The following is a 15,442-nucleotide window of genomic DNA, read 5'->3' on the forward strand; positions in this document are numbered from 1 at the left end:
TGTTTTAAATCTATATTTTTGTGGCTTAAAATGTTAATTAGGATGTTGTCTTGCCTTTTTCCTTGAATGCTGATAATTTTATCATTAAATATGTGACCATTTTATTTTCACTTTTTAGCTAGTTGCAGAACAAGGAGGATTTGATGTCGTTTGCAAGGAGAGAAAATGGACCAAAATAGCCACGAGGATGGGCTTTGCTCCTGGCAAAGCCGTGGGCTCGCACATCCGCGCGCATTACGAGAGAATTCTCTACCCCTACAACTTGTTCCAGTCAGGAGCGAGTCTCTTGGTAAGCTGTACTGAAACCAAGTGCTCAGTTAATGTAGCAGCCAGTCTGGGAGGGTTCTTTTGATTTCTGGAATGTTTGTGAAGCTGCATTTCGTGCTTGGTGTCATGCAGGTGACCAGATGCAGTGGTCAGCAGTTCAGAAAGCTGTGAATAAACTTTTCATTAGAGTGAAGTTTTTAGCATTAGTCCTCCAGGTAACCTCTGCCTCCTGATTTGAACAGTATCTGTTGGTATTTTCTCTCTGCAGTTTACAGAAGTCTCATGATAAGGGACATTCCTGTAATGATTTCTGTAAGACCAAGCACTGCTGTGTTCATGGAACATTCCGGGTCCATCTCTCTGCCACAAAAATTGCTGTGGGCTTGTGTCACGTGCCTGGAGTGACTGAGGGACTGTGCCAAGCCATGGCAGTGTTGTGGCACATTCACTAAGGGGGACAGGTTGCAGAAAACTTCCTGGCTGCTGTAGTGACGTTAATAGCATGACTTGGGATTTTTCCAAGCTTAAATCTTCATCCTTCCTAGTCATCAATCTTTGATTTGACCATTAAACCAAAATTCAGGGTTGATTGAGAGTGGAGGCCACATAATCTGTAATGAGGAATAGGTTTGTTCTTTTAGAGCAGCAGTCATTTATTTGGAAAATCAAAACAGGTTGCAGTTGCCAACATCCATTTTTATTTCTTTGAAATGCTCTTTCCATGATGATCTTTCAAAGACAGGAGTGCTGACCTTTTTTAAGCAATAAATGCCCTAATCCTGTTACAAGCAATGTCTCTGTGTACAGAAATCAACACAGGCCTTTACAGACAGCTACCAAAATGAGGAAGGGATTTGCTGTAAGTCCAGAGAGGTTAGAATTAGACTTTTTATTTAGGCAGTGACAATCACTTCTCAGTGAGGAACAGCTAAATTCTGCTGACCCTTCAGAGAAAGGGGACTTTTGCAAACAGGATAAGAACAAAATAGAGTTGAAGATAAAAATCTTCATGCTAAGGAAACTGCTGGATCAAAAATATTTTGGCTTTCTTCAAACATTCATGTTAAGTAATGGAAAGCAGCACCATTTTCTAAAGGTATTTAATTGAAAACTTGTCATTTGTATTAGGTCTGAAAAAAGTGATTTCTTTTTGGGTTTTTATTGAGCTTGTATGTTTGCTACACCTGTCTTTGCTGCTGTATTTTTGAGGTGCCATTGCACAGGGAAAGATCTAAAACAGTGAATATTGTACCAAAGTATTGTGAGAATTTCCTGAGAACATCTGTCACGTAGTCAGTACCCCATGGTTTGCTCAGTATTAAATCCTTCTAGAAGAGGAAAAACCTCCTAAGATGAGGACATGCTTCATTTTAAATGACTTTTCAAGCTCTGTCTTGCAATGGGCCCTTGACATCTGTCCAAACCAATGTGGAGGCAGTTCTAGACAAATGATGAATGTAAGTTTAACTTAATTTTTCTAGCTCCTCCACTCCTATATATGCAGACACAGATTTTTTAATGACCGAGAGAATTCACAGAAATAAGTTTGGTTTAGCTCACTTTTCACTCTAATTTGATTTTTTTTTCCCTGACAGTATTGTCTTTCAAGTGAGTTTGTTTTACACTACGTTTTTTGAGTATCATCTCAAATGAGATTCTTTTTGGCTTCCTTTCACTTGTTCTTATTAAGTGGTGCTTACCCAGATGCTTCTTGTGTAGGTGTCTGTTTCTGTGTGCCTGTTCAGTGTTTTTCTGGGAATCTAAGCACCTGAGCTGTGTTTTTGGAGAAGCTGTGTCTGTTCAATGTGACTGCTGTCAGTTGGAGATGTGCTTCCTCCTTCAACAGCCTGTTGAGAGAAGCTCTTCACAGCTTTGGTGATCGTCCCAACAAGATTACTGTATTCATTGAGTCTTTTGATATGTGTTTTCTTTATTTGGTAATACTTGAAATATTGAAAATTGCCTTCTTTCCTGCAAAAGCCAAAAATATGAAATTATGTAGTTTCCACTAATGACTGTGCCATAACTTCAATCTCCTCTAGATCTGTGTATAGCATTAACAGTTTGTGTGGTTTCAATACATGTTGAGCTGGCTTCAGGAGTTATTTTGACAGATATTCCTGCTGGAGATATTTCTATCTACATGCTGAAGTAGTGAAAGTCTCTGGAGCTGTTCAGAGGGGAATAGAGTGGAATAGCATGTTTTCATTAAAGCTCACGTTCAGTCCAACAGCAAAAATTCCTTAAACCAACCAGTTTCTAATACCCAAAGCAGTTCTCCACAGTGGATATTTATTTTCCTCTTATTTTGAAATTGGACTACACAGGCCTCAGGTGTCTCCAGAGCAGCTGCAGTGAACCTGTTGGTACTGGTTCCTGCCACCTGTACCTCTCATTCCCAGCTGTAGTAACTGTGTGTCATCCCAGAGAGCCACACTGAATGCCCAGAGGGAAAAGTGTCCCCTGCATGAACTGAGGCTTCCAGAACCTTCTGTCAGTGCATCTTCCTATGGTGCATTGCCCAGATGTTTCATGATTTAAAGTTCAGCTACATTTTGGGGGCCTCGAGGTGGTATTAATTCTGTTTTTCAGTGAATTCAGTGACTCAGTAATTGTACATCTGGTCTCTTTTCCAAACTAAGGCTTTAGTAGCCTTAGTGGAATTCATATTTCCAAAGATTTATGTGTGTGTGCCCCTGATAAAGATGTTTCAGTGTAAGACATTTCTCTGGCACCTGCATTGTTCCTGGAGAAAATTGAGCACCTCTGGAGTTTGGTGTGTTTTACCCTCCATGGATGTGTAGCAGGAGTAAACCAGTTGTGTTCTGCAAGTACAGGGAGCCTGGCTGATTGGCTTTTTTGTAAATTATGACCAATTGAAATATACTAATAAATGTCTAAACCTGGAGGAGATGAACTGTATCCCTTTCCCTCCCCAATCTCTTGTCTTCCTGAAGACCTTATGACCATTCCTGCTTTGTCCTTTGTCTGCTAAAGGAGCTGCTCCTTTGTGGCTTCAGCTGATGGGTTTTAACTTGCTCTCTGACACCTCTGAGCTTTCAAGGACCATGTGTGCAACCATCTTGTTGGAATATAATGAGATCACAGCCAGAATGTGTGGGGTGAGCTTCTGGGGAGTGGTTGATAGAAGCCCAACCCTGCCAAAGCCTGGCTGGGAAGAGGGAAGGACTGGAGAGGTGGCAGCTGTGTCCTTGGCTGGAGATCATCAGCGTAGGAGTGAAGGAGGTACAGAGGAATTCTCATCCTTAGACCACCTTAGGACACCTTCTAGGTGTTCTCCTGGTCCATCTGAGGTGGTGAATTAGCAGCCATTCCATACCACTGCCTTTGTCTCAGGTTAGAGAGGCACTGGGAAATGTCTGTGCTGAAATAGGTGGTGAAACATCATGGTTTAGGAAATGTCTTCTGGTGTTTCTCAAGCTGGTAATGAGTGCTGTGGTGCTCTATTTTTTGGTGGGGTTTGGGTTTTTGGTTTTGTTTCTTGTTTGTTTGGGGGTTTTGGGGGTGGGTTTTTTGTTGGTTTTTGGGATGATTTTTGTTGTTGAGGGCTCGGTGGGATTTTGGGGGGTTTTGGGATTTTTTTGTGTGTGTTTTTGTGGGTTTTTTTGGTTTTTTTTTTTGTTTTGGGTTTGTTTGGGCACTGCGCTGAAGTGAGGCACAATCTGTTGCTTTTCAAGGTTTTCTTACACTTTTGTTTAGGAAAAGCTGTTTGCCTTCTAGATTTGTTTTCAAGGATCATATGTCCTTTATTATCAGGAGCAGTAGAAACTCTTTTTTTTTTCTGATAATTTTTCATGAGGAAATGATTCAAGGACCCAGATTTTATAGAAGTTATTTTCTGCTCTCTCATTTTCAACCTTTACCTACTCATTTGATCTTTCTGCTTGTCTGTTGTCTCTTCTGAGAAATTGTTATTTTTTGCTTTCTTCCACTGATGTTGATGTCACATCATCTTCTGTCATTTTTGGTAGATGCCTCATCCATGGAGACATTTAAGGCCAGGTTGGATGGGTCTCAATCTCATCTAGTGGAAGGTGTCCCTGCCCATGGCAGGGGCTCAGAACAAGGTGATCTTTAATGTCCCTTCCAACCCAAGCCCTTCTGTGATCCTGTGATTCTGGTTCCAGTGGGAGCTTTGAGGGACCAGGCTCCTGTGAAGAGGCAGCTGCAGTGCTCTGGGGCTCCAGAGCCAGCCTTTGAGCATCAGCCAGGATTTACTGCTCATGAGCTGCAAAGTGGAGTGGTACTGTGTATTTAATGCTGAAATTAAGTCAGCCATTTGCTTTCAAAATATAAATCTAGAGTTCACAAAGTTTGAGACTGAAGGCAGCCTGAAAGCAAACAGCAGTTCTGGAGGTTTCCTTTGTCAGTGTCACTGGCTGCCTGTGGGTGATGGTTAATGACATCCTGCTGTCCTTGATTAATACTGGTTTTTTGTTAAATACATAATTTTTCAGCGTAGACTTCTCTTCTAAAATCACATTTTTTCCTCCTTTTCCCTTCCCCATTCTGTCATTTGTTTTTGAAAGTCTGTTTTCTGAGCTTGTCTATAGAGCATCGTCATCCTCACACCACTGCTGTGGTTCTCTCTGTCCTTTACTGCTCTCTCTTGCTGAAAAAATGCTTGTGGTGGGAACAGACTAACAGAACTGGGGAAATGTGGATCCAGCAATTTCATGAATTACTTCCTGGCAACATGAGATTTTTTCTTTCTGTAGGATTTGTTGTTTACTCATTAAAAACTTAGATTTTGTCTGCAGTTACTGAGTGTTGTGTGGCTTGACAAACAGGGAATTGTCATTAATTATTCTGTTTCTTGCCAGAGGTATGCAGTTTTCAGCAATTAAGTGTTTTCATTCAGTAGCTTGAAAGAACTAAAACTGTTCTTGCATCTTTTCCCTTCTGCCCTTCATTCAAGCAGCAGTTGTCCTCTCCAAAACAGGGAAAGAAGGGGGAACTCCTGCAATGTGTGTAGTGCAGAGCTGTATTTCAGTTAGGACAGGCATGTTTGATAGGTTGTAATTTACTTTATATTGCTGTGTATGTCACAGCCCCTCAACCTTAGGACACTTCTGCAGTTCCAAAGTGCTGGGGACCCAGTCTGCAAAGGCCCCATCTGCCAGAAGAGTTGGGCTTGGTGTTCTACACAGAGAAATGTTTGGTGCTCATTAACACTTAAAGGATGAATTCAGCTTTATTTAAGATCTATTATTAGGGCTATTGCAGCCATTAAACTGATAAGAAAAAGTGATGTTGTGCCTTGTTCAAATAGGTAATGTCACCATTGTCATCCATGCTGTTTATTAACTCAGCACAGGAATTAGGGCCCTATGTTCTTTCCATGACCCAGGAAATTGTTCTACACAGTTTGTATTGCAAGGGGAGGCAGAAACAAAGTAATCAAATTGTTTCTTTAGTGCTTGCAGAAGCCAGATCTGAGCAGTGACACGAAGGACAAGGAGTACAAGCCCCACGACATCCCGCAGCGACAGTCGGTGCCGCCGTCGGAGAGCTGCCCGCCCGCGCGCCGCGCCAAGCGCCTGACGCCCGAGGTGAGCCTGGGAGAGCAGCAGGGCACCCTGAGCACATCTCTGTGTGTGTGTGTGTGTGTGTGTGTGTGTGGAGGAACAGCTGCTTCACTCTGTCAGGGGTACCCAGACATTTATAAATGCGTAAATCTTAAATCATGGGTAAGAATTGTCTGATACTTTACCAAGGGTGAGCTTTGGAGTTCTCGGAGGCTCTGCTGTGGAAGCTGTTGGTGAGTGTGTGCAGCAGGGTTATGTTTTCAGCATGATGGAGATACTGTGGGGCTCTTAAAATACAGGAGACAAATCCTGGAAACGAAGCATCTTTGATCTGTTGTTCCTCAGTCAGTGAGCGAGACTTATTCCCTAAATGCACTGGGAGGTTTCTGTACATATCTCATGAGTTGAAGCCAGTTATTAGAGCAGGGAAGATTGTGGTTATAACATTAGCATTGTTGTAATTAATTTTTCACTCTTGAGTTCTATCAATATGGTGTTAATTTACCCATGCAATATAAGGAAAAAATGTATATCATCAAGTCAATGTGGTTTTTTACAGTCTTACATGTCCTTAAGAAACAATATATTTTTGGATAAGCATGAAATGTGTTGGTTACATCTCAGTATCTTCTGTGAAGATACATTTTAGGAGATCATGTATCTCCTTTGTTGCTGGAAAACAGTAATGCTTTGGCTCCAGCCTTTCCAGCCTGATGATCCTATCTCCAGAGAGTTCCTTTTTCTTTTGTTTGGGCAGATGAAGAGTAAGGGAGGATATTCCCAGGAGAGGGTCTGATTAGTGGTGACATCATGAGTTAGGAAGGTCACAGTTTGTTGCAGACTCTTATTAACTCCCACTGTTCTGGTCTTGGTCTCTATTAGTACTAATAGTGCAGCTTAGCTGTTGCAAATTCTGCCTGCAATTATGCTTGGTTAATGAGTTACAATTAAGGGTTTCTAAAGCTTTTCCACTCCACTACCTGGTTACAAGTGGATCTATAATTGTGAACAAACTTCAGTCGTTTGGGCTGAAACTTTCCATTTGAAATGTCTGCCTGTGGTTGAAGGATACTTGTTCTCATGGATCCCTTAAGAATTGACAGCAGGACAAATATACACGAAAATTCCCACTGTTTCTCTGGCAGTGGTGTCTGATGGCATTGACAGAGCATATTTTTATCATTTTGGGGGAAACCAACTGCTCATCCTTAGCCAAAAGGCAAGGCTGCCCCCTCAGCTCTTGCCCCAAGCACCACTGATGCTGTATACCTCATTTTTGTGGAAAGAAAATCTATAATTAAGACCATAACTAGAACACATCGCTAAGGCTGAATTGAGCAACAGGGACTGGCTGGCTTAGCCGGGAGCTGTAGTGTTCTAACACAGTAATTTCACAAAGCTAAGATTTGTTAATGTGAATTTTGCTGTTCCATGTCAGTGCAGTCAGAGAAGGTGATTAAATCTATTTTATTCAACATTGAAGCTCCAAGCAGTTGGCATTTGCACTGATCTGGTTGCAAAAGAGTAGTGTTTGGTTCACATCTCAATTTTCTACTCTAATGAGATACACAATGATTTGTCAGTGTCTTAAACTGTGAGTCTTAAATTCATTCTCATGTTTGCCAGTTTAATGTTTCCTGCTTTTCAGAGGCTGACCATAAACATTTTGAAGTGAACCACAGGGAAGTACTGTAGGTTACTGTGGCCTGTAGGATAAGTGTTAGTTTGCAGTTTTGAGACACTTGCAGTTTTACCTTGTCTTTTCCTACCTGGTGAATAAACAGTGAAGAGAAAATGTTCATAATGAGAAAGGAAAAGGGCAATGACTCTCTAGGCTGGTTTTGAAATGCAAAGGCTTTAGGTGCTTGATGTAGAGCAGTTTAGTGTCAAAGACCACAAAAGTGCAGGGGAGGGAAAGTGAGATGACTTGATGTGATAAAAGGCTCAGGCCAAACCAAAAGTTGCTCTTGTGAAGATCAGTATCAGCTAAAGCACAAAAGACACTGCTCAGAGGAACTCAGAAGATGCAGAAGTTGGGGGCTTCTCTCTGCACTTGAGGTTCAGGGCATACTGGCCCTGAAGCAGAACTGCTGCACACAATGAACAACTTCTGTTGGTGCATGTCTTAAGCAATGGGACCTCTGCCTGGTGGAGACATTTGGGCAAGGAGAACACAAAAAGTGATTATGAAATAATGTCAAAACCAGCTCTGTAAAAATCAAAATCAACCAACCAATGCCTACAAAAAAACTCTAGACTGAACAACACTTCCCACCTCTTGGAGTTCCTGGGGCTGTGTCCAGTCCTGCCTTAGACCTGGGTCCATCTTCTGGGTTTCAGAGAGTGGCTGAGAGTGACTGATTTGTTGCATGACCTCATTTCCTTAAAAAATAGAGCATTAGAGAAACCACTCATAACACTGAACAATTTGAGAATTGTTCTTCTACCATCTGAAAATTTCAGGGAAGAAATGTAAGAATTAAATGGCAGAGCATTATTCTGTGTTGAAATTTCCAAGATGTACCAACAAAGGTCCCTGCTTTGGAGACTGGAGCATGTTCTGCTCCTCAGGAGTACAAGAAAATCTGTGAAAGCACTAAGTTCCTTGTTCTTTGCTTCTTAATGGGTCCCACTGAAATCAAACCTGAATCCTGGTCTCATTATTGGCATGGACATTTTGGAGGATTTGCTTTCAATGTTCCCTGCATTATTTCTCTCTGAACTACTTGTAAATAATTGAAGGTGAAGTATTTCAGAACTCCAAGTGTCTGTTTAGAGTGAGTGGTTTGTAAGTATCAAATGGTTCTGAATCTAATTGAAGTCCTCAGAGTTTCTCTCTGACTCTCACCTGTCTGCCTTTTTCCTGGAATGAGGCAGGTTAAGTCTCAAGCCCTCGTGGTACCTCAGTGAGGTGTTTGTGTCTCACACCAAGGAATCATGAAATGGTTTGCATTAGAAGAGACCTTAGAAAATATTTGTTTGGGACTCACAGTGCCCACCTTTCCCACAGCTAGCTGGAGATTCCAAAGTCTCTGTGCTTGGGTGAGTGGTCATATCAGCTGCAGTGAGCTTCTTCCCAAACACAAGTGGCAAAGCAGAGTCTTCCAGTTAAGGATGTTACTGAGGGGCTTTTCCTTGTTTGGTTTGTTTTGTTTTTCTTCCTTTTTAAAGGCAACCAATGTTAAAACTGAGACTGACCCTCCAGAGGCCAGAACTCACAATCTGAGACGCAGAATGGGCTGTGCCCCTCCAAAGAGTGAAGGTGGTGAGTGAAACACAGCATGAATCCAGTTTCTGTTACTTTGCACAAATGTGTTCTAAGACCAGAGCTAAAATCAGCAGTTAGAAGTATCTTTTACTTTATTCAAAGTATCTTATAAAAAAACCCCAGCTTTCAGTTAGTTTTAAAATTGGATTTTTTGATAAAAAGCTGTTTTATGGGTTTGAAGTATTTTTGGGGTTTTTTTCCTTGTAAGTGGTTGAGTTTTCTTGAAGATGATATTTTCATTTTGAAAAGACTTTTTTAGTCTTGGGTGTCTATTCTGGAACAAATGGAAATGAGATTGGAGCCATGTTTTTGTTTTGTATTTTAAATAATATCAGTGCATGAGCTTTAAATAGAAGAAACTCTTTTAAGAATGTATCAGATATCAGATACTTTTAGGAAAGAATTTTGACTTGAAATCAGGAAATTAAACTCATGAAAGCAAAAGATAGTATGTTTTGAGGTTAAAGTTCCCATAATATAATTAAATTGCTGCTATCAGCAGTCCTGAGTCTGTTCTCTCCTTAAGAAATAATTATTTGAGACTGAAAAACAATATTTAAGCCATCAAACAGAAGAATAAGCTTGTTAATAAATAATTTAGCCAAATAAATACAGGAACCATTTACAACTACTCAATAATTGAAATTACCTAAGCAATCTGTCAGTCTCATTTGTTCATTCAAAATCTTTTTTTCAGTAATTTGTTTAGATTATGATGTTTGGTAATTTGATTTTTTTTCTTCAGGGAGTCTCTAAGGAGACTCTAAGTCTCCCTCCCTCAGGAGTAGAAGGAAAAAGCTCTTGGCAACATTCTTTAACACCTGCTCATAATTCAATTAAAATTATTTGAAATGGCATATAAAGTACTGAAAAACTGTGGGCTGTGATAGCCAGTGCTGGCTCGTGGTGGTGTGCTGGGATTTTTGGATAACACTGGCTTTTGAAGGCATTGCAGGAGTTCAGGTCTTGCTCTGCACTGATTGAAACAAATGTAGGGGGGATAACAATTCAGCAAATACCTTGGCATGATGCAGTCTAGTCTAACAAGCAATAAATAAAACAAACAAAAGGAATGCTAGGCATTGAAACATTTTGTAAAACTCTCATATTTTTGATTTGCCCAGACAAGGAAATGCGCAGTGTGGTGAAACTCCCTGAGAAGAAAGAACTTTCTGGGGAGCCAGAGAAGGACAAATCCAAAGTCAGATCTAAAAAACCCACCAATGCTGTAAGTACCCCTTGCCTTCCTGCAGCTGCATGTTTTGCAGACATTTCTGGATTTCTCTGGGGTGTGTAGTAAAACCTGCTGTCACTTTGCCACATGGAGGACTCTTGTCTTCTTCCTGGAGCCCCAGGCTGAAGCACAGCAGTGTTTGTGCCTGCTGGGATATCAACACTGCCAAAGCTTCCTGCTTCACAAAGCTTGAAATGACAGGATGGTTGTTTCATTATCTATGACTAAAGTAACTTGTGTTCTGTCTCCAAAGTACAGTCTCAAAATAAGCTTTTTGAAAGCATAGTCCAGTGGAGGTGGTTCTTGTGTGACCTGATCTCTCCCCACTGCTCTGTAACCTCAGGGGAGCTCTGTTCAGGCTGTGGCACATGGCACTTCACAGACCTGCCCCTAATTCCACAATTTCAGCACTAAATTAGAAGCTTTGTTCAAATGCATCTTAAAAATCCAACCCTGTTTCTGCTCCAGCTCCCCACAGGCCACCAAGTATCCCCCAAAACCCCCACCTGAAGGCAGTGGTAGTTGTCTCACTTTTTAGAAGATAATGGCTGAGATTCTTTCTGCCCATGCTACAAAGTGGGTCTCTCTTAAAACCAACCATGTTATCATTTAATCCACACCTGTAGCTGGTACCTGAGAATGAAGAGTGCAAATAACAGAAGCCTGACACCCTCATCCCCCAAATGAAAAAAGCTTGTGGGGAGGAGCAGGAGATGCTGCTGCTTTTTTTAGCAACATAAGGCAAGAGGTTCACTCCATCCCAGGTTGGAGTGCCTGTTCCTTGGGGCTTGGGAGCTGCTCTGTCAGAATTAAGAGCTGCCCCTCTACTCAAAGCTCTATTGGAAGGTTGGTGCCTTCTCTGAGGAAAATAAGAAACACCCCCAGCAAAAGGAACCCATTTCTCTCCCATTTCTGTCTTCCAATGCAGTTGGTCTCAGAGGGGAATGAAACACCTGAGGCTGCACATGGGAGAAGGGTTTGTGAGCCCCCAGCAGGTGTTGGGTTATTCCTGCCCAGCCCCAGGTGCTGGGTCATACCTGCCAAGGCTCCAGTGCTGCTGATGTGAACTGTCCTGGCTCTCAGTCGAGTCTTCTGGCATTTGGGAAAAGAAAATGCATGGAAGGGCTTGTGTTCTTTTCTTAAATTACAGAGGGAGGTATTTAAACTTCTAAAAGAGTATTTGGGGTGTGTTTGTCTCATTTCCATTGCAGATAAAGTAGGAATAAGCTTTGGGAAGTGTCACAGATGAGAGTTACCAAACTGCTTTCACCCTGAGTTACCTTCAGTGCTCCCATTCCTACTGTGGAATTTTGTGTTGCAGGTGGATCTGTATGTGTGTCTCCTGTGTGGCAGTGGGAATGATGAGGACAGGCTCCTGCTGTGTGATGGCTGTGATGACAGTTACCACACCTTCTGTTTAATTCCACCCCTCCATGATGTTCCCAAGGGGGACTGGAGGTGTCCCCAGTGTCTGGCTCAGGTAATCTGACAAATCACTGCACTTAGGCCAATTTGTATTTCGTGGGTTCTTTTAAACCCATCACAGAAATAGAAAATACAATTTGTTGTTATTTAAGGTTGCTCAAACGGGGTGGTAGAGGTAAAGCTAAAATGAAAACTGGGAATGCTTCATATTGCAAAGCTGACACTTACTGTTTTGAGTCAAAAATTGGTGTGCCTTTGAAGAACATTTTGGATTTTAGCTGACACCTTTTCTCTGTATTTAAAATTGGAGTCTCACTGGGTGCTTCAGTGTGGTGGTGTATGGATCTTATCCTGTTGAGCTCTACTAGAGTAAGGAGAAATTAGGCATATTAATACATTAAAATTTATACAGATTTATAAAAAAACATGGTGATTTGGTGAATCAAGCAGAGTTTCTTCTTCTTCTGACTCTGCCCTTTGGGAGTCTTTTCATTTCAGTGGTGTCCTTCCTTCTTACTGCTCTGAAGCTGTTAGAGGAGCCCACTTGTGTAAATCTGAGCACAGTGTTGTGTTAATGTGTTATAGAAACAATTACCTTTTCTTCTCACAGGAGTGTAACAAGCCTCAAGAAGCCTTTGGGTTTGAACAAGCAGCACGAGACTACACCCTCCGCACATTTGGGGAAATGGCTGATGCCTTCAAGTCAGACTATTTTAACATGCCAGTACACGTATGTTCCTGCTTTATCCTCATGTTGTGTAGAGTGCATTTTGTGTGCTTAGCTAAAATAGGTAACTCTGGGGAAGGAGGAAGGGAGGGATTCTGGTTTTGAATGGGATGAAATCCCAAATCAAAGATTCGCATTTGCATCAGCGAATCCTGGTTCTTGCTGGTGTTGTAGTTTCTTGTTCCACCAGCTGCTTGTATTTTTATTTGTGTTTTTTCCCACTTTAGAAGTGTCTGTAGGGAAGAGAACATTCACTGTCAGCCACTCCTGAGAGAACAGGGCAGCAGCATCTCCTGGAACCATGTCTCTGCTGCAGTTGTGCTCTTGTTGAAACAATTTTAAAATGGGGAAAAGCTTCAAGCTAATGGAAGTTCCTCCCTGAGACAGCTTTGATGCACATGCTTCTTTCCTACTTTCCTCAGTACATACTTCCTTTTCTTCTCACACCTAGATGGTCCCCACTGAGCTGGTGGAAAAAGAATTTTGGAGACTTGTCAGTACCATTGAAGAGGATGTGACAGTGGAATATGGAGCTGACATTGCTTCGAAGGAGTTTGGCAGTGGCTTCCCAGTTAGAGGTGGGAAGTTTAAAGTTAGACCAGAAGAAGAGGTTGGTATTTGAGTTCACTGTGAATGTTTTTATTGCAGTTTTTCATTTAATGACTCTCCTTGGTTCAAAACACAATAATGGAACTGGGTTGCAAAGTGTTTGTCTGGTGTATCTGGCAGAGTATTTGAAGAGGAGAACTACATTGGGGTTTTGAATAAATAAAATTTGTTGTGATCAGCCATTCAAAGCCTAGGTTTATTCTAGTAGTTAATAAATAACTTCCAAACCAAATAAAACCAAATAAAAAAGGTCTCATTTTAACAAAGGAAGTCAGGTCAGGGTTGTGAAAGAGGCAAAGACAATGGAGGGTTTAGTCTTTGAGTCATTGACCTGTTTCTTATATTCCTCAGTTGGGAAAAGTGCTTTTCTTTCATTGCTATTGAGCAGTTTTATTTTCTTGGGTTTTTCACTTCCTGTTGTATAAACCTGCGAGTGTTCTGTTCAATTTACAGGAATACCTTGATAGTGGCTGGAATTTAAACAACATGCCTGTGATGGAGCAGTCTGTGCTTGCTCACATCACTGCAGACATCTGTGGGATGAAATTGCCCTGGCTGTACGTAGGAATGTGCTTTTCCTCATTTTGTTGGCATATAGAAGACCACTGGAGCTATTCCATTAACTATCTGCATTGGTGAGTGTGAGGAATAAACTCAGTCTAGGAAACAATCTCCCTTTCCCTATTCCCCTTAATTAGTGGACTAAAAGCAGATTTACAGAGCTCAGCTGTCCTGTTGCAGCAGGGTCAAATCTGACAATGTAATTCCTACATTGATTTACTTTTGGACAAGAGGTCATATTTTGGAAAGAGACATCCATTCCCAGTTTTAAAAAATCCATGAGAGATGCAGCAGATACTCCATCAAATGTTTTATTATACTCAATGTAAACTAAAAACCATACGAGTTTTCTTTTAAAAATCATCCAACTTTCAGCTAGCAGTTCCGGCACGTTTTGTCTGTTAGATGGATCATGCTGTCATAAATCCTCTCATCAAGCCAACACTTGTCAGCTGTAATCAGGACAGATCTTTGCTATCTCTTTGATATTCTAAATAGACTGAACTCCTTGAACTTCTCACCTTACAACAGCTTTTCTGAAGTCTGGATTATGGTTGTCACTCTTTTTGAAACCTGTCAAGCTCTTTTTCTTTCCTAGTTCATACGAGTATTCAAGCAGAATGGTAAAACCACATCCCAGCTGCTACTCAGTGGGTCCTTTTTGGTTGGTTATTTGATTGCTGCTCCTTGAAATAGCAGTTTCTGCAGTGCAGCCCAAGAGCCAGTGACTTAATTCACTTGCTTTTGTGCTGCTTACTGTTACAAAAACAAATGTTTGAGCGAGGGTGAGCGAAGGAATGACAGGATTACATGGTAAAAACAGTCTTTTTGTCATGTGTTACTGCTCTTTTTTCTTGTTGTCTGAGTCTTCAGTCAGACTGAAAACTGTGGGTGGGAGAGGAGGTTGCAGCACAGATTTAATTTCTTCTAGGAGAGTTCTTAGGATGGCTTTCAGTTCTCCATAGTGTGCCCCCAATTGCATTATTGTCTGCAGAAGGTGTGTCAGTGCTCAGGTGTACTTGTGCATACACAAGATACATCCAGACACACGTGAAAGTGGCTTGACCTGCTTTCAATTTATTTATCCTCCAGCAGGAAAGTCCTTGATGCCTTTTCATTTGCAGTCTTCTTCTTTATTTCCCTTCAATGCAGAGGTTTATGTCTGCATTAGAGAGCAATGTGCAGTTGAGGTTAAAGCTGTTCTTGGCCAGAGCAGTCTGAACAATCTGCTTCCGCAGAGACAGTGCTCCAAACTCTGAATCAAAGGCTCCAAAAAGCAGGACTGGTTTTTGGGAGAGTCCTAGGGATGGTGTGTCCAGCTTCAGCATTCCCATGTGCCTTGGAGGAGCCTGTGTCCTGCCTGGTGCAGTGTTGTGAGCAGCTAATCCCAAGCGACCCAGGCTCAAGCAGCAGAGCTTTCCCAGGGTTGAAGACAATAGTCCTCCTAGAGAACTGTGAGTCCTGTCATAGTTCTAGAAATGGTAAAATGGAAAAAAAACCCAAACCTTTGCTTCTAAAGATGCTTGGAAATAAATAAGATGCCAGTCCTGGACAGAGGAAGAATTGCCATCATTGCTGCTAGTATTTGTGCAGGCAGGGATGTGGAATAGTCGGGAAGCAGAACTAAAAGAGCTGTGAGCTCCAGTGCTGCTCCCTCAGACTGCTGGCACCTCCACACCTGCATTAGAACTGTCTGTTACTTGTTCCCCTCAGGTGCAGAGACCCCCAGTTCCAGTATCCTGCTCTAAGTTTAGCACCTTATCTTGTCACCCATTCCTCAGTGCTGGCACCTATCAGGGAGC

General features: G+C 41.7%; 1 protein-coding gene across 2 annotated transcripts in view; it reads left to right on the forward strand.

The window, feature by feature from the left end:
- KDM5B (lysine demethylase 5B) overlaps window positions 1–15,442 on the forward strand; it is a 55,246-nt gene that overhangs the window by 14,895 nt on the left and 24,909 nt on the right. Inside the window, exons 4-11 of one of the 2 annotated variants that reach the window (XM_058855764.1) lie at window positions 119–289; window positions 5,706–5,840; window positions 8,988–9,081; window positions 10,209–10,312; window positions 11,640–11,798; window positions 12,354–12,473; window positions 12,922–13,080; window positions 13,533–13,714. In XM_058855764.1, coding sequence (XP_058711747.1) covers window positions 119–289; window positions 5,706–5,840; window positions 8,988–9,081; window positions 10,209–10,312; window positions 11,640–11,798; window positions 12,354–12,473; window positions 12,922–13,080; window positions 13,533–13,714 — 1,124 coding nt within the window. The remainder of the gene's footprint in view (window positions 1–118; window positions 290–5,705; window positions 5,841–8,987; window positions 9,082–10,208; window positions 10,313–11,639; window positions 11,799–12,353; window positions 12,474–12,921; window positions 13,081–13,532; window positions 13,715–15,442) is intronic. The other variant, XM_058855765.1, reaches the window with a different exon arrangement.

Source organism: Poecile atricapillus, chromosome 23, assembly GCF_030490865.1.
Source record: "Poecile atricapillus isolate bPoeAtr1 chromosome 23, bPoeAtr1.hap1, whole genome shotgun sequence".
NCBI classification, from domain to species: Eukaryota; Metazoa; Chordata; class Aves; order Passeriformes; family Paridae; genus Poecile; species Poecile atricapillus.